This window comes from Chionomys nivalis, chromosome 23 (assembly GCF_950005125.1).
Source record: "Chionomys nivalis chromosome 23, mChiNiv1.1, whole genome shotgun sequence".
Taxonomy (NCBI): Eukaryota; Metazoa; Chordata; class Mammalia; order Rodentia; family Cricetidae; genus Chionomys; species Chionomys nivalis.
In genome coordinates, this window is record NC_080108.1 from 14,564,089 (window position 1) to 14,585,268 (window position 21,180).

At 49.8% G+C, this 21,180-nt stretch overlaps 1 protein-coding gene across 1 annotated transcript; it reads left to right on the forward strand.

Annotated features, from left to right (window-relative positions):
• Positions 1-306: 306 nt before the first annotated feature.
• Positions 307-20,884, forward strand: Anpep (alanyl aminopeptidase, membrane). Its single transcript, XM_057756138.1, has 20 exons — positions 307-1,332; positions 1,766-1,908; positions 1,988-2,148; positions 4,117-4,243; positions 4,329-4,483; positions 4,623-4,736; positions 4,836-4,979; positions 5,120-5,185; positions 5,293-5,358; positions 7,330-7,505; positions 7,697-7,782; positions 8,371-8,507; positions 8,610-8,665; positions 9,839-9,986; positions 14,958-15,049; positions 15,607-15,717; positions 15,831-15,998; positions 16,860-17,000; positions 17,543-17,624; positions 20,341-20,884. The coding sequence occupies exons 1-20, from the start codon at positions 686-688 to the stop codon at positions 20,488-20,490; spliced, it is 2,970 nt and encodes a 989-aa protein (XP_057612121.1). The 5' UTR covers positions 307-685; the 3' UTR covers positions 20,491-20,884.
• The last annotated feature ends 296 nt before the right edge of the window (positions 20,885-21,180 follow it).

The following is a 21,180-nucleotide window of genomic DNA, read 5'->3' on the forward strand; positions in this document are numbered from 1 at the left end:
GAAGAAAAGATTTATGTTGCTTTCCTTGGGGAGTTAAGAAAAGAATTTGGTCAGGGAGAGAATCTGAAGAATGTCCCCACAGGCCCTAACTTTCCTCAGGGAACCCAGCCCAAAGGTGGATCCAGTGCTTTTTGTTTTGTTGTGTTTTGTTTTTTGTTTTTGATGGTCTGCTGGGAACTGTCTTTATTCTGCTCTGCCTGTTCCACCTCTTGGGCTGGGTGAACCCTTTGCTAAGCCTCACCTCGATCTCTGTTTCTCTGTCTCCATTTGTGCTTGCAGGTGGATCAGTGTCAGCAGCCTTCCCATCTGCCCTCTGGGTGCCAAGCCTGCAGTCTGCCCTTCAGCCCGAGCTCTGCCTGGTCCCCCCACTTCTCAGCCACCTGCAGCCTGTAACCAGACACTGTTTGCTCCCAGCAGGCATTCCCCCACATACATACACACACATACGCACACACACACACACATACACACAAACCAGCTTTGCACACTGTTTCGTTTCTGATCTCTCCAGAGCCTGGGCAGAGAATACCCCTATCTAAGCTAGTGACCTTCGCCTGAGCCCTGGTTAATATTTGTCCAATCCAAAGACAGTGGGGCTCTGCCCCCTGGGAGATATAAATTGGCCCAGGGCTGCTCTGCTTCTCGCTTGGCCTGAGCCACTCCGAGCTTCCTGTCCACCAGCATCATGGCCAAGGGTTTCTACATTTCCAAGACCCTGGGCATCTTGGGCATCGTGCTGGGTGTGGCAGCTGTGTGCACGATCGTAGCCCTGTCAGTGGTCTATGCTCAGGAGAAGAACAAGAACGCGGAGAACTCTGCCACAGCTCCTACACTGCCTGACGCTACCACTTCTACTACCACCTCGGCTACCTCCTCCTCAGCGACCACCTCGACCACCCCAGCCACCACTGTAGATGAAAGCATACCTTGGAACCAGTACCGCCTGCCCAAGACTCTGATACCTGACTCCTACCGGGTGACTCTGAGACCGTACCTCACCCCCAACCCACAAGGCTTGTACATCTTTCAAGGTAACAGTACTGTCCGCTTTACCTGTAACGTGGCCACAAATGTCATCATCATCCACAGCAAAAAGCTCAACTACACCCAAAAGGGAAACCACTTGGTGGAACTGCGAGCCCTGGGTGGTTCCCCAGCACCTAACATTGTCAGAACTGAGCTGGTAGAGCGCACCGAGTACCTGGTGGTGCACCTGAACGGACAGCTGGTAGAGGGCCATCAGTATGAGATGGATAGCCAGTTCCAGGGGGAGCTGGCTGACGACCTGGCTGGCTTCTACCGCAGCGAGTATGAGGAGGATGGCGTCAGGAAGTAAGTTCCCCGGCCGTGGGCACAGGCTGAGAGAGGGCTGCATCTGGGGATCGTGGAAAGGAGGGGCTGGAACCTTTAGGAGATTTCAGCAGCCCCGTTGCTCATCTGTGGTGGTGGGGGGCAGTTACTGGGGATACTGTCTTCCAGCCTCTAGGGACGTGGGGTGGAAGGGTTCCTTGGACAGACAGGAATACTGAGAGGAGAGAAAATTGCCTGGGATGACCTCTCAACTCACACAGGCGTGAAGCCTGCCAGGGTTTGGATGGAGTCTGGAAACTTTGGTTTCCCATGGCAGCATGTTGGCCAGGGTCTTGAGGTTGTTTGGAGTTAGGTGAAGGGCAGTAAGCAGGTTGGGCCAGCCTTCCATGTACCCCTTCTTCTGTACCCTAAAGATATTCCCCTAGCACCCTCTCTAACACTCTGATTTGGACAGAGTGGTGGCCACAACGCAGATGCAGGCTCCTGATGCCCGGAAATCCTTCCCCTGCTTTGATGAGCCAGCCATGAAGGCCGTATTCAACATCACACTCATCTACCCCAATGGCTACACAGCACTGTCAAACATGAATCCCAAAGGTGAGTCTGGCTGCCCTGGGTTTGCTCTGGACTGGAGTGCAGAGCGGGAAGCCCACACACTCATGTGTCCCATGCGCAGAGACAAAGCCCTTTTCGGGAGACTCTGAATGGACCATCACGGAGTTCTATCCCACTCCCAAGATGTCCACATACCTGCTGGCCTACATTGTGAGCGAATTCACTTCTGTACAACCAGATAACTCAACCAATGATGCTCAGAACTCATCCAATGCTGTTCAGGTATGGAACTGGGCTTTTATGTTCTGGGATGGCCCTGCCCTGGCTTGAGGGACCTTCCTAGATCTTCTCAGTACTAACTTCTGAATTATTAGGTTGTTGAGTCCCAGCTCCGAGTGACCCCAGGCACTCTTAAGCACTTCCCATTCTGTGTTTGGAACACAGAAATCACAATTCCTCTTCGGTAAGGAAGCTCTTGACCACAGGACAGACCTTTACTGGCTTTTTGGGTTTTTTTCTACACTATTAGGGATTGAACTTGGGGCCTTGTGCATACCATACAAGTCTTCTACCTCTGATTTATATCACCAACTCCTTTTTAAAACCCATTTTAAAATGTGTTTTTAATTATGTGTATGAGTGTGTGTCTGGATATGGTATGTGCACAGGAGTACAGGTGCCTGTGGAGACCAGAAGGAAGTGTCCAGTCCCTTGGAGGCAGAGTTACAGTGGTTGTGAACCCCCAGACTTGGGTATTAGGAACCAAACCCTCTGGAAGAGCAGCAAACACTCAGGCTCTAAACCTCTCTGCCTCTTAAGCTTTTTTTTTTTTTTTTTTTTTTTTTTTTTTCCCTGAGACAGTCTTTGAGTCTTCTGGCTATCCTAGAACTCACTCTGTAGACCAGGCTGGCCTTAAACTCACAGAGATCTGCCTGCTTCTGCCTCCCGAGGGCTGGGATTAAAGTTGTGTGCCACTATGCTTGGCCCCCTTTTATAAATTTAAAACAAATGTGCTTTATGTGTGTAGGTGTTTTGCCTACATGTAAGCGTGGGTACCACTTCCATGCCTAGTGTCCTCGGAGGCCAGAAGAAGGCATCAGATCCTCTGGAACTGGAGTTACAAATGATTGTTACCTGCTTTGTGGGTGCTGGGAACTGAACCCAGGACTTCTGGAAGAAGAGCAAGTGCTCTTAACCACTGTCTTAGTTAGGGTTACTATTGTTATGACGAAACACCATGACCAAAAAGCAAACTGGGGAGGAAAGGGGTTGTTTGGCTTCCACGTTTACATCTTAGTCCATTACTGAAGGAAGTCAGGAAGGAACTCAAGCAGGGCAGGAACCTGGAGTCGGAGTGGATTCAGAGGCCATGGAAGGGTGCTGCTTATTGGCTTGCTCCTCATGGCTTGCCCAGCCTGCTTTCTTTTTTTTTTTTTTTTTTTTTTTTTTTGGTTTTTCGAGACAGGGTTTCTCTGTGGCTTTGGAGCCTGTCCTGCAACTAGCTCTTGTAGACCAGGCTGGTCTCGAACTCACAGAGATTCACCTGCCTCTGCCTCCCAAGTGCTGGGATTAAAGGCGTGCGCCACCACCGCCCGGCCAGCCTGCTTTCTTATAGAACCCAGGACCATCACAATGGGCTGGACCCACTCACATCAACCACTAACTAGGAAAATGCTTACATTTTGCCTACAGTCCAATGAGAAACGGAGGCATTTTCTCAATTGGGGTTCCTTCTCTTAGATGACTCTAACCTGTTGAGTTGACATGAAATTAGCCAGCACAGCCATCAGGCTATCTCTCCACCCTTCTGTTTTAAATTTTGAGATAGGATCCACTAATGTGCCCAGGCTGGCCTTGAATTTGTGACACTCCTGCTCCTAAGTGCTGAGTTTATAGCATATGGTACCATGCTTGGTTTTCTCTGTAATCTAATTGGTCCCCATCCTGACTTATCAAGGACCTCCAACTCATTGGACTGTGGGACTCCACTTACTCTCCTTGAGATCTCAGACCTGGGGCTGGAGAGATAGCTCAGAAGTTAAGAGCACTGCCTGCTCTTCCAAAGGTCCCGAGTTCAATTTTCAGCAACCACATGGTGGCTCACAACCATCTGTAATGAGATCTGGTGCCCTCTTCTGGCTGCAGACAGACATACATGTAGGCAGAACACTGTATACATAATAAATAAATAAAACTTGATCTCTCTCTCTCTCTCTCTCTCTCTCTCTCTCTCTCTTTCTCGTTCTGCAGATTCGAATCTGGGCTCGGCCCAGTGCCATCAAAGCGGGCCATGGTGATTATGCCCTGAATGTGACAGGCTCCATCCTAAGCTTCTTTGCCCAACATTATGATACACCCTACCCTCTACCTAAGTCTGGTGAGTGACCATGGGGCCTTCATGGGGAAGTAATGCTAGGATCCCCACCCATGCCCGCCCGCTCTCACGTGTCTCCCCTCCACAGACCAGATTGCTCTTCCTGACTTCAACGCTGGAGCCATGGAGAATTGGGGGCTAGTGACCTACCGTGAGAATGCCCTGCTCTTCGATCCCGAGGACTCCTCCATCGGCAACAAGGAGCGGGTGGTCACCGTGATTGCTCACGAACTGGCCCATCAGGTAGATGGCTGTGGGAGAAGCAAGAAGGAGCAGAGGCCTTGGAGTGTCCAGCCCTCACTTGGCCTGTGCCTCGTAGACTTAGCTGCTATTAGTGATGGCAAGGCCTGTGACACTCAGCAGACTCCCGTGTCCCCTGCAGTGGTTCGGCAACCTGGTGACGGTGGCCTGGTGGAATGACCTGTGGCTGAATGAGGGCTTTGCCTCCTATGTGGAATATCTGGGTGCTAACTTTGCAGAGCCCACCTGGAATCTGGTAAGCCACCATCCTGGGAACTGGGCCGAGATGGGAGAGTGGACTGCCTAGGATACCCCTCTTGGGCCAGTTGCCTGATGGCATTTGGGGACTCTGCAGACAGACCTCATAGTGCAGAATGAAGTGTATCGTGTGATGGCCGTGGATGCACTCGCCTCCTCCCACCCGTTATCCAGTCCTGCCGATGAGGTCAACACGCCGGCCCAGATCAGTGAGCTCTTTGACAGCATCACCTACAGCAAGGTGCTTCTTGGAAGCCCTGAGAGGCACGGGTTGTGGGGAGGGATCTATCCTGCAGGGAACCTCAGCACAGTCGCTGCTCTGGGGATGTCTGTCCCTGGTAGCCAGCTTGGCCTTCTGAGCTCCCTCTCTCCCTACCCCAGGGAGCCTCAGTTCTCAGGATGCTATCCAGTTTCCTGACAGAGGACCTGTTCAAGAAGGGCCTTGCAGTGAGTATCGCTCTAGGTGGTCCCTCCACATGGCGGCCTTTCCCCCAGCACAGCCTTCCACAGTCCTGGGGATCACCTAGCCCTTACCAAGGTTTGTTGTTCTACAGTCTTACCTCCATGCCTTCGAATACTCCAACACCGTCTATCAGGACCTGTGGGAGCACCTGCAGAAGGTGGGTAACATGCCTTCTCCACTAAGGTCCTAAGGGGACAGCATGCGTTAGACTGTGCCCAGCTTCCCTGTTCACAGTCCAGGCAAACTGTTGGGAGCCTCAGTGGTTCGTCTATAAAATGGGTGTAAAGATGAATCCTTAAAGGTAGTGGGTAGGGCCCCTGCTCACTGTTCACTTTGGGTTCTTTTTCTTCATTTTTTTAGTGGGTTCTCTCATATTGGTTCTGAGGCAGGGTCTTTTTTTCTGCATGAACAGTCGACTCCCTGTCTCACGAGTGCTGGGATTACAGATGCTTGCCAACACATTCAGCTTTTTATTGAGACAGGGTTTTCTGTATAGCCCTGGCTGTCCTGGAACTATCTCTGTAGACCAGGCTGGCCTTGAACTCGGAGATCCTCCTGTATTTGTCCCTAGAGCATGTCTTACTGGCCTGTGCCACCAGAGCTGGCCTACTTTATGTTCTTGCTTAGACACACCATGGTGGGCCTCATGGGGTCACTTAGTGCTGAGAACATGAGCTTCAGGGCACCTATGTCCAAACTACTACCTCTATCCCCCTTCCTCTTCCTTATCTCCTTTTCCTCTTTCTTCTGCCAGAACTTTGGCACCAACCATTTAACTGACTCAGCACTTCCGGCTGCCCTGTGCCCTGTGGCCCTCCCTACCTGGTACATCCTTGCACACACCAGCACCTTGGATGCAAACTCCGACCCTCTGTCCCTCCCTGCCTCACTTTCCATCCCTCAGCTTCCAAGCCCTCCTGTCTTCCCCAGAGGCCCCTCTCCTCCCTGCCTCTCCTTAGGGCTGGAGTCCACCCTGCACATGAACCCCCATCACTGTCTCCTCCCCCCACTTGCCTCCCAGTCTTGTGCAGACTTTGCCCACCCCTCCTCAGCCCCACCCACCCCTCCTCAGCCCCACCCACCTCTCCTCATCAGTGTTTCCTCCTGAGCCCTAGGGCCCTATCATCCTGCCCAGCCACTCTCTGGCTGAGACCAAGTCCTTCTGGGCCCCAAGGCCATCATCTCTCTGGGGAGGGGACATCACAGAGACACAGTTGGGCAGGTTCCAGTCCCCCCTCCCCCTACCCCCAGCCTGTCTATTAACCACCCCCCATTCTGGCAGCTGACTGGGTGGTGCTTCATTGGATCCTTCCTCCACCGCTTGCCTTCCTGTCTTCCAACAAAGCTTGCTCCCTTTCCCTGTCTTTTGTGGCTCCAGACTTCCCCTGCCTCAGCTTTCCCTTTTGGCGCCTCTGCCCGGCTTTCAGGGATTCACGTATTTATTTATTTATTTATTATGTATACAATTGTATACTACAATAGTAGTAATAGTATACAGTATTCTGTCTGCATGCATGCTGCAGGCCAGAAGAGGGCACCAGACTCCGTTACAGATGGTTGTGAGTCACCATATGGTTGCTGGGAATTGAACGCAGGACCTCTGGAAGAGTAGGCAATGCTCTTAACCTCTGAGCCATCTCTCCAGCCCCGCGGTTTTAGTTATTAGCAGATGTCTTTGGCTTTTTGCTGTGACTATAAAAAGAGGTGTCCATGCATTTGGAAAAGGATGAAAAAGACCCAAGAAGACAGTAACAAGGGCTATGGCATCCCCATTCCCTCCTATGGGGTACCTTTCCTCCACACCCCACAAGACCTGTCCCTTGCTCCTGCCTGTGACACTGGGCACTGCTTTATCTCTCTCTGTTCTCATCTCTAAACATTCAGAAGGTGCCCTGGCCATGGGTCACACCCAGGTGTGTCATCAGTGTGGCGTCAGCTAGAGGCAGAGAGGTTCTCCAGCTCACTCAGCACTGGGCAGACAAGGAGAGAAGCGCTGATTGTGGTCCCTTGTCCTCCGCTCCCCTGCCCTGTATTAGGGGCACCATAGACTTAGGCTGGCCATAAAGCTGCCTGGGTGTTAGGCACAGGAGGACGATGGTTTGTCAGCCACACTGTGTCCCTCAAACAGGCTGTGAACGACCAGACAGCAATCCAACTCCCAGGCAACGTGAGTACCATCATGGACCGCTGGATTCTACAGATGGGCTTTCCCGTTGTCACTGTGAACACCGCTACAGGAGAAATCTCCCAGGAACACTTCCTCCTTGACCCTGATTCCACTGTTACCCGCCCCTCCCAGTTTGAGTGAGCACATAGGGTCACGAAGGCTTGGGTCCCAGGGAAGGGTGGACCACAGGAAGGAGATCATGTTGTGTCAGGAGCACGGTGACACTTGGGATCGGTGTTGGGCCATCACTGGGCACCTGAGAGGGGTACCCATGGTGTGCCCAAGAGTTGCCATCACCACTGACTGGCCTCTGGGTCTCTCACTGCAGCTACACATGGATTGTGCCCATTCCGTTTCTCAAAAGTGGAGCGCAGCAGCAGCAGGAGGGTCACTACTGGCTGGAAACCAAGAGAAGTAATCCATCCCTATCTTATCTGCTGGCTCCTGGCCCTTGTTCTGGGAGGGGGGTTATGGGAGAGCTGAGGGAAGATTACCTTTACTATTTCACTCCACAAATGGAGCTGGTGTCTTTGCTTCCACTTCACCTTGCTTCTGTGTAGTCTTGGGCAAGTTACCGACCCTCTCTGGCCTTTACTTTCTTTTCTGTCAAGCTGACAACTGCTCCATCGAGCTGTGTGAGAAGTCCAGGAGGGAATTCCTGTGAATGCTTAGGAAAGTGATTGGCAGGTACAGTAAGCTGCCTTACACGACCAGACACTGAAGAGTCGAAGGTGAAGGCCAATCACAGGCAGCAGAAGGCACACAATTAGAAATATTCAGGAACTCTCTGGCTGCCTAACTGTAAAGTCTGGCTGGGATGACGGGGTGGTGGGCTAGGAATCAGGATCAGGTTCCATGCAAAGGCCCAGAAAGTGAACTGTGTCCTACATAGGCTACCTGTAGAAGTTGGCTAGGCAAGGCAGAGGCTGAGAGGAGGCTCAGGGTCCTTCATGACTTTCTGGGCACACTCCACTCAGTCCTGCCCATGGCCCTGCTCCACAGGCCAGAATGCTGACTTCAGGACCACTGGAGCCAATGAGTGGGTCTTGCTGAACCTGGGTGTGACGGGCTACTACCAGGTGAACTACGATGAAGGCAACTGGAGGAAGATTCAGAATCAGCTGCAGTCAGACCTCACTGTAGGTATCCCTCCTGCCCTGCCCCCCATGGGATGATGGGTCATCAGACCGCAGGGTCTGCCCCTTCCTGGAAGCCCAGAGTCACACGGTTTCCTTTTCTAGGCTATCCCTGCCATCAATCGTGCACAGATTATCTATGACTCCTTCAACCTGGCCAGGTGAGTGCCCTCCTGACTGAGACAGTGACTGGACCTATGTTTCCCCTGCTGTTCTAGATTCCCACCAGGTGCTGTGCCAGGGGCCCCTAGAGCAGCTTCCTCTGGGGTCCCCACATGGCCATTTCACGGAGAAGGATTTTGACAGTGTGAGAACACTTTACCCAGCACTCGGGAGGCAGAGGCAGGGGGATCTCTGTGAGTTCAACCAGCCTGGTCTACAGAGCTAGTTCCAGGTCAGGCTCCAAAGCCACAGAGAAACCCTGTCTCAAAAAAAAAAAAAAAAAAAAAAAAAAAAAAAGAATACTTTACTCAGCACACCTTTAATCCCAGCAGAGGCAGGCGGATCTCTGTGAGTTCGGGGCCAGCCTGGTCTACAGAGCTAGTTCCAGGACAGGCTCCAAAGCCACAGAGAAACCCTGTCTCAAAAAACCAAAAAAAAGAATACTTCACTCAGCACACCTTTAATCCCAGCAGAGGCAGGCCGGTCTACAAAAGCTAGTTCCAGGACAGGCACCAAAGCTACAGAGAAACCCTGTCTCAAAACAAAACAAAACAAAAAGATGGAAAGCCACCAAGGAAGACATATCTGACATTGGCCTCTAACATACCTGCAAGCACACATGCACACATCCACAGGAACACATACACACACACACACACACACACACACACACACAAACACGTAATGTATACAAATTAAAAACAAAAAGCAAAGAAAAGTTCAGCAGAGTTGATAGCACAAGGCTATGAACTGGGTCTTTTTTTTGTGTTGTGTGGTTTTGGGGAAGTCAGTGCACACCTTTAATCCCAGGATTTGGAAGGTAGGCGGGTTCAAGGCCAAGGCCAGCACGGTCTACTTCTGGAGTTCCAAGACAGCCAGGGCTACTTAGAGAGACTCTGTCTCAAAAAACAAACAAACAAAAGACAAACCAATTATCATAGTAAAAACTAAACAAAATAAGGATATTAGACGAGAAAACACAACTGGCAGTAGGTTGAGGTGGGGCCCAATTGGTGGCACCACAGAGCACCTGTGTCACCCTTTCCCCCATGGAAAATATGAAGGCCTCAGGGGACCCAGGCTTAGGTGTGTCCTTGAGAACCTGAGCTAGGGTCCCCAGGGTGTAGTTGGGTTTGGTGGATGCTGACCTGGGCCTTCCTGTTTGTCTCCAGTGCTCAAAAGATACCCATCACTCTGGCGCTAAGCAACACCCTCTTCCTCTACAACGAAAGGGAATACATGCCCTGGGAGGCTGCCCTGACCAGCCTTAACTACTTCAAGCTCATGTTCGACCGCTCCGAGGTCTACGGCCCTATGAAGGTATGAGTTGCTACTTCCCGTGTCCGAGTTAGACCGCTGGGAAGGTTCATTACCTGTCCAAGCTCTTTCAAGAAAATAAGTAGGTGTGGGTAAGATGACAGAGTTAGGAGGATCTAGAAGGAACAGACACAGAGAAGGTTAGAAGAGTAGACACCCCACCATGAAGACAAGATTCCTAGCAAAATCTGCCCATTGGAAATATGGGAAGTTAATGCTTTGGGGAGGCCTGGAGAGGACATTGCATGGGAAGATAAAGGCCTGCCTGTCTTACCAGCCAGGTGCCTTAAGCAGCTGTTGCCAGCAGCACTGGTCTGCTGAGTTGTGGATCTGACCACCACCGCCCATCCTCCCAGGCTGACAGTAAGGCACTGTTCTTATAGGCTTTGACAGGTTCGTAGCGTGGCTTAGCTATGTGGAGCTTCCACTGGAGAGACCAAAGACATAGGAACTGGCTCAGAATGAAGTCACACCCATGGGATGTTCACGGCATCCTTCATAAAAGAGCAAACAGCAGGCAAAGGAATTCTTTTTTTTTTTTTTTTCGGTTTTTCGAGACAGGGTTTCTCTGTAGCTTTGGTGCCTGTCCTGGAACTAGCTCTCGTAGACCAGGCTGGCCTCGAACTCCCAGAGATCCACCTGCCTCTACCTCCCGAGTGCTGGGATTAAAGGTGTGCGCAACCACCGCCCGGCTGGCAAAGGAATTCTTAACGCATCTGATAGCTGGGATTGACTGAGTTCCACTGTGATGCTCATTTGGTGGAGTCTTAGCTCTGTAGACCACATTTAAGAGACTTGTTGTTGGGATTTGATTGATTGATTGTGTGTGTATTTTGTATGCGTGGAGGCCAGAGGTTAATACCATTTTGGCTAGCCTGTGTTTGGCCAATACCTGTGTCTGTCCACTCAGAGCTGGGCTCCCAGGTGTGTGCTTACATGGGATCGGGGATTTGAGTTCAGGTCTTCATGCTTGGGCAGCAAGCACTTTAGCTCCCTCCACCTTGTTGTTTGGACTCACTGACCCTGCAGCCCAGCTTCCAGCCCTGGGATTGCGGTGTTGGTGATGTGTCTGTGTGTGTTTGTCTGTGTGGTGTGTCTGCATGTGTGTGTGTATTCTGGAAAGTGAACTAACTCATGTTTGCTTGGCAAACCCTTGATTAACTGAACAAACTCCTTAGCCCAGTTTTTGGCTGTTTTTGTTTGTTTGTTTGTCTCTTTGTCTATTTTTTAGATATTCTTTGTTGGCTGGCCTGGAATTTTTTTTTTTTTTTTTTTTGGTTTTTCTGAGATAGGGTTTCTCTGTAGCTTTGGAACCTGTCCTGGAACTAGCTCTTGTACACCAGGCTGGCCTCAAGCTCACAATGATCCACCTGCCTCTGCCTCCCAAGTGCTAGGATTAAAGGCGTGCACCACCACTGCTTGGTTGGCCTGGAAGTCTTTAAAACTTTTACATTTTTTAACTTTTTAAAAGATGTACATATGTATGTATGTATATATGTATTTATTATGTATATAGTGTTCTGTCTGCATGTATGTATTTATTATGTATATAGTGTTCTGTCTGCATGTGTGCTTACATGCCAGAAGAGGGCACCAGATCTCATTATAGATGACTGAGCCACCATGTGGTTGCTGGGAATTGAACTCAGGTCCTCTGGAAGAGCAGCCAGTGCTCTTAATCTGAGCCATCTCTCCAGCCCTAATTTTTAATTCTTTTGTGTATGAGTGTTTCTCCTGTATCTATGTTTGCACACCATGTGTGTGCCTTGTGCCCAAAGAGACCAGAAGAAGGTCTGGGGCCCCTGGAACTAGATTTACAGATGGTTGTGAGCCAACATGTGGGTGCTGAGAATCAAATCTGGGTCCTTTGGAAGAGCAGCAAGTGCTCTTAACCTCTGAACCATCTTTTTTTTTTTTTTTTTTTTTTTTAATTTAAAAGTAACCCGCTATCGGCTTAGGATCGCAAATGCCTATTTTGGTAAACAGAACTTTTTTGTGCTTGCCCAGGCTCCTCTCAAACTGGTGCTGTAGCACAATCACAATACCAGCATGCAGCATACGCCTGGGGTCTGGATGCCCTTCGGAGCCAGCTGGAGTGCTGTGTGGGCACCTTGTGTTCCCCTGTCTAGGAAGGCTTTGTGGACTGATCCCATAGGAGGGGTCGTGCCTTTCCTGGCGTCTTCTGCCACTTCTAGGACTGTTGCTCGGGCCATGCACTAGGTCTTCTGATTGAGAGGCCCTCTGCTTCCTGAATCCCATGGCTCCCTTGTCTATTTTCTCTCAGGGAGTACATGGTCTTGAGAGTTTGGAGGAAGGATTTGTGAGGGTAGGTTTTCTCAGGCAAGTCGTCAGGAATGTCTTTTGTTCTGCTTTCACACTGGGCTGAGAATTTATCTGGGTTTGGAAAGTCTCTGAACTGGAAATCACGACCCAGAATGTCTAAGGTCTTGATCTGTTGACACCAGGGTTCTCATGTTACAGTTGAAAAGTCCAGAGCTTTTGTCATTTCCAGTTCTTCGTATGAGACCAGTTTTCCTTCCTGGAACCTTCTGGGCTCTTCTAGCAGTACTGGTGGGCCAGTCTGGGTCTTGCCAGCTTGGACACAGACGCGCTGTATCAGAACTATTTTATTGTCCCTCTGAAATTCTTCCCTGTCTGTTGTCCATTTCCTGTCTTTCTGGAAGTCTGAGTAATTCCACTTCTTTCTCTTGCTTTTGCCTGGTTTTTATGTCCCTCCTACTTTCCAGCTTGGGGACTCTTCACTCTCCCCCAGGGAGGGTCCCCTCACCTGTGGGATGCTTCTATTCTTCCCTCTCGTTCCTGTCCAGTACAGGGTCTTCTTGTCTCTCTTGAGGGCGGTTATTACAGGGCTTGTGGAGTTTCCTTTTCCCTCTGTTGACTTCTTTCCTCTTAGCTTTCTGTTTGTTTTGGTCTCTTGTCAAGTTGGAGGCTGAGAGGCAATTTTGGATATGAGGGTGAGGCAATAAACAGTGACTCGAAGCCGTACCAGAACTGGAACAAAAGGGCGTGGTGGTGCTCACCCTTATCCCAGCACTCAGGAGACAGAGGTAGAAGGATCTGAGTGTGATCCAGCCTAATCTACAGATCAAGTTTCTGGCTAGTCAGGGCTATATAGTGAGATGATAATGATGATGGTGGTTGTGGTGGTGATGATGATGGTGATGATGATGATAATGGTGATGATGATGATGATGGTGGTGGTGATGTTGATGATGATGATGATGATGGTGATGATGATGATGATGACAATGATGATGATGGTGATGATGATGGTGATGATGATGGTGGTGGTGATGATAATGATGATGGTGGTTGTGGTGGTGATGATGATGGTGATGATGATAAAGACAACAAAAAGGGATTGGAAGCACCATAGGAAGGTGGAAATAGCCATAGGTCCTAAATGTTCTCTCAAGATTGTCTGGCTTCCCTGGCATGGGCCTCTGTTGTGTGTAGTGAAGTTGGTAGTGCCTACTCTTGGGGGACAAAATGGCAACTGATGGAAACCTCTACCTCTGACCCCCTTGTAACCCTTCTCACTGTGTGTGGTGCCCAGCACCTCCAGCCTCTCTGGTCTAGCATCTCCCGTGAATGAGGGCAGGTTGCCACTGGACACAGGGACCAGGCTGGAGCTTGACTTACAGACTTGGATTCCAGCCTCTAGTACTCACATCCCTCGTCTTACCCCAGGTTTTTTTTTTTGTTTTTTTGTTTTTTTTTTTTTTGGATTTTTGAGACAGGGTTTCTCCATAGCTTTTGGTTCCTGTCCTGGAACTAGCTCTTGTAGACCAGGCTGGCCTCGAACTCACAGAGATCCGCCTGCCTCTGCCTCCCGAGTGCTGGGATTAAAGGTGTGCGCCACCACCGCCCAGCTCCCCAGGTTTTTTAATTTTGAGCCTTATTACAGCAAGTTCTTTTTATGTTTTTTCTTCATTTTTTTCTTCCTTCCTTTCTTCCTTCCTTCCTTCCTTCCTTCCTTTCTTCTTCCTCCTCTTCCCCCTCCCCCTTCCCCTCTTCCTCCTCGTCCTCCTCCTCCCCCTTCTTCTTCTTTGAGACAGAATTTCTCTGTGTATCCTTGTCTGTCCTAGAAATTGCTATGTAGACCAGGCTGGCTTGTCTCCCAAGTGTTGAGATTAAAGATGTGTGCCACCACCACCTGGCTAGCAAGTCCTTTTCTCCAAATCTGGGCCTACCTCCTTCCTCCCTTCCCAGTGGCCCTGTGTTGGCATCACAGCCACCACTATCTCTCCTGTAAGAACAGATGTTCTTGGGGAGGGGAGACGTTGATTTTTTTACCATCGAAGAATGGCTTCAGTATGTCACAGAAGTCAGTCTGCCACATCAAATCAGATCTGCAAAGGACTTTAATAACAGTCTGGGGCTCACATGAGTTAGGTAAAAAAAGAACAGTGCACAGAATTAGCACAGCTAAGAAAGGAATGCAAGAATAAGAGGGATGGGCTGGAGAGATGGCTCAGAGGTTAAGAGCATTGCCTGCTCTTCCAAAGGTCCTGAGTTCAATTCCCAGCAACCACATGGTGGCTCACAACCATCTGTAATGAGGTCTGGTGCCCTCTTCTGGCCTTCAGGCATACACACAGAAAGAATGTTGTATACATAATAAATAATTTAAAAAAAAAATAAGAGGGATGAACTTGCTGGCTTGGAAGTTGTTTGCTCATCTGTGTTCCCTAAATTGCTCACAATAAGATCAGAAAGGGAGACCTGGTATTACAGTCAGAAACAGTGATGGGTGGGTGAAGTGGATTAGGACTGACTCGGATTTGAGGGGAAAGAACACCAATTCAGCCATCTGAAACCTAGACTGAGGTGCTGGCCTCGGGCGCAGCCTGACCTCTCCCTGACTGCCAGTACCCACTCACACCTGCAGAGACTGCCAGCCCAGGCAGGTGGACCTGGATCCTTGACACTGCTCCTACATTCTCTCCCTAGAAATACCTGCTGAAGCAAGTCACACCCCTCTTCAATCACTTCAAAGCTGAAACCAACAATTGGACCACTCGCCCAGATACGCTCATGGAACAGTAAGTGTGACTTTTGTGAGCCCGGACGTCCCACATGACCTGAGAGCTGAGAACACCGCCTGAAAGTGTTCTCTGGATCCTTCCATGTCTGACAGCCAGGGAGAGAGCCCTCCTAAGTGCAGGGGGCTCTCTTGAGAACCCACCTGGCCTGTGGTCTCTTTTAGCTTTTTTTGGATTTTGTGGGTTTCTTTGTCACAGGGTCTTATGTAGCCCAAGCTGGCCTGGAACTTTTGATCCTCCTGCCTCAGGCTCTCAAGTGGTAGAATTACAGGTGTGCATCACCACCCTCAGTTTGTACAATGTTGGGATCAAACCCGGGGTTTCCTGAATGCTGCAAACATCTACAAACCTCCCCAGTCCTAACCTCTTTAACAAAGACTCAAACCAAAAGCCTGAGGCTACCTTGGGACCCCAGAAATCACAGGCAGGAAGAAAGCAGGAAAATCCCCAGAGTCAGGTGGACCAGAGTCTTAGGTCCCTCGCTTTGTGGTGTTGAGAGGACAGTCTTGGTGGGGGTCCAGGCAGGATGTGCTAACCACATGTCACCCCTGGGACAGGTACAATGAAGTTAACGCCATCAGCACGGCTTGCTCCAGTGATCTCCAAGAGTGCAAGGACCTGGTTTCTAGACTTTATAATCAGTGGATGAGCAATCCTGCTGTTAACCCGTGAGTGTTCTCCAGCTCCTTCCCTGTCTGTCCTCATCTGCCCCGGCCAGTGACTGGCTACTCCTTGCTCCCTGTTCTCCACTGATCCTTTGCTCCCGACTCCCCCATGCCAGGATCCACCCCAACCTTAGGTCTACTGTCTACTGCAATGCCATTGCTTTCGGCGGTGAGGCTGAGTGGGACTTTGCCTGGGGACAGTTCCGGACTGCCACTCTGGTAAACGAGGCAGACAAACTCCGAACAGCCCTGGCCTGTAGCAAGGATGTGTGGATTTTGAACAGGTGAGGACATGGCCCCACCCACAGACTCAGCCAAGCCTCTGTGCTCCTCTTCCTACAGCCTCACAGCTTTGTGCTGGTGAGGACAGAGAAGCTCAGACGCAAAACAATTAATAGCCCAATGACCACAGGCTTAGTAAGTGACCAAGCCAATTTTTTTTTTTTTTTTTTTTTTTTTTGGTATTTCAAGACAGGGTTTCTCTGTGGCTTTGGAGCCTGTCCTGGAACTAGCTCTTGTAGACCAGGCTGGTCTCGAACTCACAGAGATCCGCCTGCCTCTGTCTCCCAAGTGCTGGGATTAAAGGCGTGCACCACCACCACCCGCTGGATCCCTAACTCTTAACTGCTGTGGGCTTTGTTGTGAGCATCAGGGCAAGGTCTCCTGCACCTCAGTGAGGTCTCTCCCACCCTGGTAGCCCTTTCAGAGGCCAGACCTGCAAAGTTCCAGAGACCACTGCTAGAGATTGTTTCTGATCCACAGGACACTCATGACCCCTAGACCCATGAGTGCTCCCTCAGCGTTAGTGACAAACCATTCAACTGAGTCTCGTTTCACATCAAAGTGAGGAGCGGCCACCCTACCTGGTGTGAGGGCTGCAGTGGCTGGAACTTCTTCCTTCCCTCATCTGTTCTCGGGGAGTTGTAGGGCGGCACGTGCTTGCATGGCCACTGACCCTGTGACCCTGTGACTCAGTTTCCCACCTGCAGAGGGAGTAGCACCCGGGTTGCCCCACAGCCCTTCACACATCAAAGGGATGTTGAGCAACGCTAGAGGCGGTGATTGGGTGTGAGACATCAGGCTCCCAATCCTGTATCATGGCGCCACAGTTCTCAAGTGGTCCCTACCCTTGCCTCCTGCCACAGGTACCTGAGTTACACTCTGAATTCTGAGTACATCCGGAGGCAGGATGCCACCTCCACCATCATCAACATTGCCAGCAATGCGGCCGGGCAGTCTCTGGTTTGGGACTTTGTCCGGAGCAACTGGAAGAAGCTCTTCGAGGAGTGAGTCTGATTGGGGTGTTGAATTACCAATGGCCGGGCGATGGTGGCGCACGCCTTTAATCCCAGCACTCGGGAGGCAGAGGCAGGCGGATCTCTGTGAGTTCGAGACCAGCCTGGTCTACAGAGCTAGTTCCAGGACAGGCTCCAAAGCCACAGAGAAACCCTGTCTCGAAAAACCAAAAAAAAAAAAAAAAAAAAAAAAAAAAAAGAATTACCAATGGCCAAGGCTGGGGTTGCTGGGGTGATCTACACGTCCCCACCCCTGTGCTGGACTTTCTTACCTAGAAAACTATAGCCAGGGTAAAAAATCTCCGACAGGGACAAGGAGTCAGGGACCTACAGCCTGAGCTGTGTTCAAGACTTGGCTTCTGCATGTCCTGGCAGGGTCTCTTTGGGATCTTGGTGGGGGTCCATTTTGTTTTGTCTCCTTGTGTCTCCTTCAAAATGGTTGTAAATTTCTGTAGTTCCCTGACGCTCGCAGAGATTGTCCCTTAGGTCTCTGCCCCTCCACTGCTCACGTTCATCCTTCCCCCACCCCACAGCTACGGAGGAGGATCTTTCTCCTTTGCCAATCTCATCCAGGGAGTGACCCGGCGCTTCTCCACCGAATATGAACTGCAGCAGGTAAGGACCAGACCTGTCCCGTCCCAGGCTCTATTTGTCCCAGTTGAAGGTGGTGGCATCTGCTCACAGAACAAGGACCAAATAGAGAGACTTTGTATATATTAATGTTTCCATTTTTAAAAAAATCTTGAATTTTAAAATTTAGTCATTGATTGATTGCCTAGGCTAACCCTTAGTTCCTAGCCTTAGTCTTCCAAATAACTAGGATTGTATACCTAGATTCCCTTACCTAAAAATTGAGTTACAATCCATGTACCATAAAATTTACCATTTTAAGTGCTTTCTAGTATATTTATAAGATTGTACAACCAGTATTTGCCACCAGCTCCCCAAAGAAATCCTCTAGTTGCTAGCAGTTCCTCCTCATTTCTGTCCCATCCCCCTAGCTCCTGTCAATCACTCATTTACTTCACATTTGCATTTCATAAAATAGAATCATGAAATTTCGTGACCTTTTTTTAAAGCAGAATTATGTAACATATGACCCTTTTGTGTCGGGTTTCTTTCATTTAGCATCTCAGGTTCCTGTTGTAAAACGCATGGTTCCTTTGTATGGCTGAGTAGTATTCCCTTGTGTCCATGTACCACGTCTGTACCTCCATTCCTCAGCGGATGAGCTTTTCAGTTCTTCCCTTTTATTTATTAATTTTGGCTTTTATGAACAGTGTTGCTGTGAACATTTATACACGTAGTTTTATACAAACACGCTTTCATTTCTCCTGGGCATTTTGCTAAGAGTGGACTTTGCTGGGTCATTGCTTTCCTTTATGTTTAGCTTTTTTTTTTTTTGGATTTTCAAGACAGGGTTTCTCTGTAGCTTTTGGTTCCTGTCCTGGAACTAGCTCTTGTAGACCAGGCTGGCCTCAAACTCACAGAGATCCGCCTGCCTCTGCCTCCCGAGTGCTGGGATTAAAGGCGTGCGCCACCACCGCCCGGCTCACGTTTAGCTTTTTTGAATAAAAGGCCAAAATGTTGTCTGGAGCAAATTTACTGTTGCAACATTTCTGCCGACAGTGTAGGATGGTTCTAATTTCTCAGCGTCCCTGGGCGTTGTTATGGTCTTTTCTGGACGAATAATGAGGGGAGCTTACTGGCCGTCGGCATCTCTGGAATAACTTATATCTGTGTCTCTTGCTTGGTTTGAAATTGGGCTGGTGCCTTTGATTGCTGTTCTGTGACTGTTCTCTGTGGATTTTAATACAGCTGCATGCTTTGCAAACATCTCCCCCCGTTCTGTGGACTGTCTTTTCACCTTTGATACACACGTTTTCTATTTTGTTTTGTTGAGATGGTCTTACCATACAGCCCAGGCTGACCTTGAACACACGATCCTCCTGCTTCTGCTTCCCACTTACAGAGACTCTTTAATTTTTATGAAATTCAGTTAATTTGTTATTTTTCTTTGCTTATACTTGAGTGTCATATCATTTTAGGCCTGTGTGTTTTAAAGAGTTGTTTTCTTCTCTCATATGTAGGATATTTTAAAAAGTGTATTTGTGGTACTGGGGAGTCAACCCAGGTCTTGACATGAAAGCAAGCGTTCTACCACTAAGGTGCACCCCTACACCTTTGGGTTTTTTTTGTTTGTTTTTGTTTTTATTTTTTGGCTTTCTAAAAAGGTTTCCCAGTAACTGTAGCCCAGTCTCTGTAGACCAGACTGGGTTCGAACTCACAGAGATCCACCTGCTACTGCCTCCCGAGTACTGAGATCAAAGGCGTGAGCCATCACACCTGACTCAGTTCTTAAATTTTCTGGTGCTGTTCTAAGGGGCAATCATGTCGCTTCTCAGGCTGTCATGGCTGTTCCTAGGTGTACCACTGATGTTGTGGATTATGAAACCTTGCTAAATTATTAGCTCTCAATTTCCTTTTATTTCTTCTGGTGCTGGGGATGGAAGCGAGGGCTTCACACATGCTGGGTAAACTGTCGGTGAGAGGTAGCTTAGCCTGAGTTCTAACAGTTATTTCGCGGATACCTTAAGATTCGGTGTGCACAAAACCATATTGTGAATGGATAGTAATAGTCTTCCAGCTGGGCGGTGGGGGCGCACGCCTTTAATCCCCGCACTCAGGGAGGCAGGGGCAAGCAGAGCTCTGTGAGTTTGAGGTCAGCTTGGTCTACAGAGTGAGTTGTAGGACAGCCAGAGCTACACAGACAAACCCTATCTCGAAAAACAAAAAACAAAAAAACAAACAAAAAGTCTTCTACCCCACTTTATTGAAGTGATGAGGGCCTCGATCAGGCTTAGCAAGCTCTCTGCTCCTGAGATTCATCCCCACCCCCCTGTATCCACTTCTTTGTAAAAAAAAATTAAAAAAATAAAAAGCTACTTAGGCATTGAAGCCACTGGATCGTGGGAGGGTCAGAAATTCCCGCAATCGTTGCTCCTACGTGGCACCTGTTTCATTTGCTCACTACCGGGTTGAGATTCTTCAGCTAAAAGTCAGGGCCAAGTCATTGGAATATTGCGCAACGGAGCCCGATACCCTCTTTACAGATTCCACCTGGGGCTGTGATTCCCCCACTTCTATGTAGAGAGTACTTCTAGCCCCACGAAGTGGTGAGGGATTTAGCTCTTTATACAGGGAACAAGTTACAGTCTCCATCCCCAGGGACCTGCGAGTCGGGTGAGAGGGTGAGAGACTGGGAAGCCCCTCTCTTCTCAGGGCTGAGTTTGAGAGCCAGCCCAGACCTGACGCTTTGTTTTCCTGGCAGCTGGAGCAGTTTAAGGCGGAGAACCAAGACACAGGCTTCGGCTCGGGCACCCGGGCTCTGGAGCAAGCTCTGGAGAAGACGAAAGCCAACATTAAGTGGGTGAGGGAGAACAAGGACGCGGTATTTCAATGGTTCACAGCAAACAGCTAGGAATGAGACCTGGACCTGAGAGCCACTTGGTCCCTGCGACACCAATCAACTCTCTCCGCAGTCTGTGCAGGGTCTCTGTCCTCAGCGCGCCATACACCAGCATCCTACCCTCAAGGACCCGGTGGAGCCAGCCTTGCTCCTATTGGTCAGGCTGCTCTGGAACCGCCCAGCCCTTGCCCCTCATGCCAACTCTGCCCCAGGCCCAGGCCTCTGGGGCTGATCTCAGGGAAGCCCAGCTTTGAGGCCAGATTAAGAAGACTTTACTGGACCAACGGCCGCCCGGATAGAGTCACCCTGCACACATTACCGCTTTCCCCACAGGACCCAGAACCAAAGAATCAACAGGGCACCAAGATCTATATATATTTTTAAGAGAAAATGTAAATAAAGAATTTCTAAAATCAGCTCCCAGACTTTTATCACTCACAGTTGGGGAGGCTGGAGAGAGGAACTGGGGGGGGGGCATGCTATAGGTCTAGGGGAGTGGAGGAAGGACCGTGCCTCCTTGCCCCATACAGTGCCTTGCAGCCGATTCCAAGGACAAGTTTTTAGGGTTGGGCCCTGAGGAACCTCCTGGAAGTTGAGGGGGGTGGGTATGGTGGTTCCCACAGGACCCACTCTACCAGATCTCAAGGGGGCAGTGTGCTGGGTATGGCTCTCCTATTGTGGGCACTCAAAGAGACACTGGGC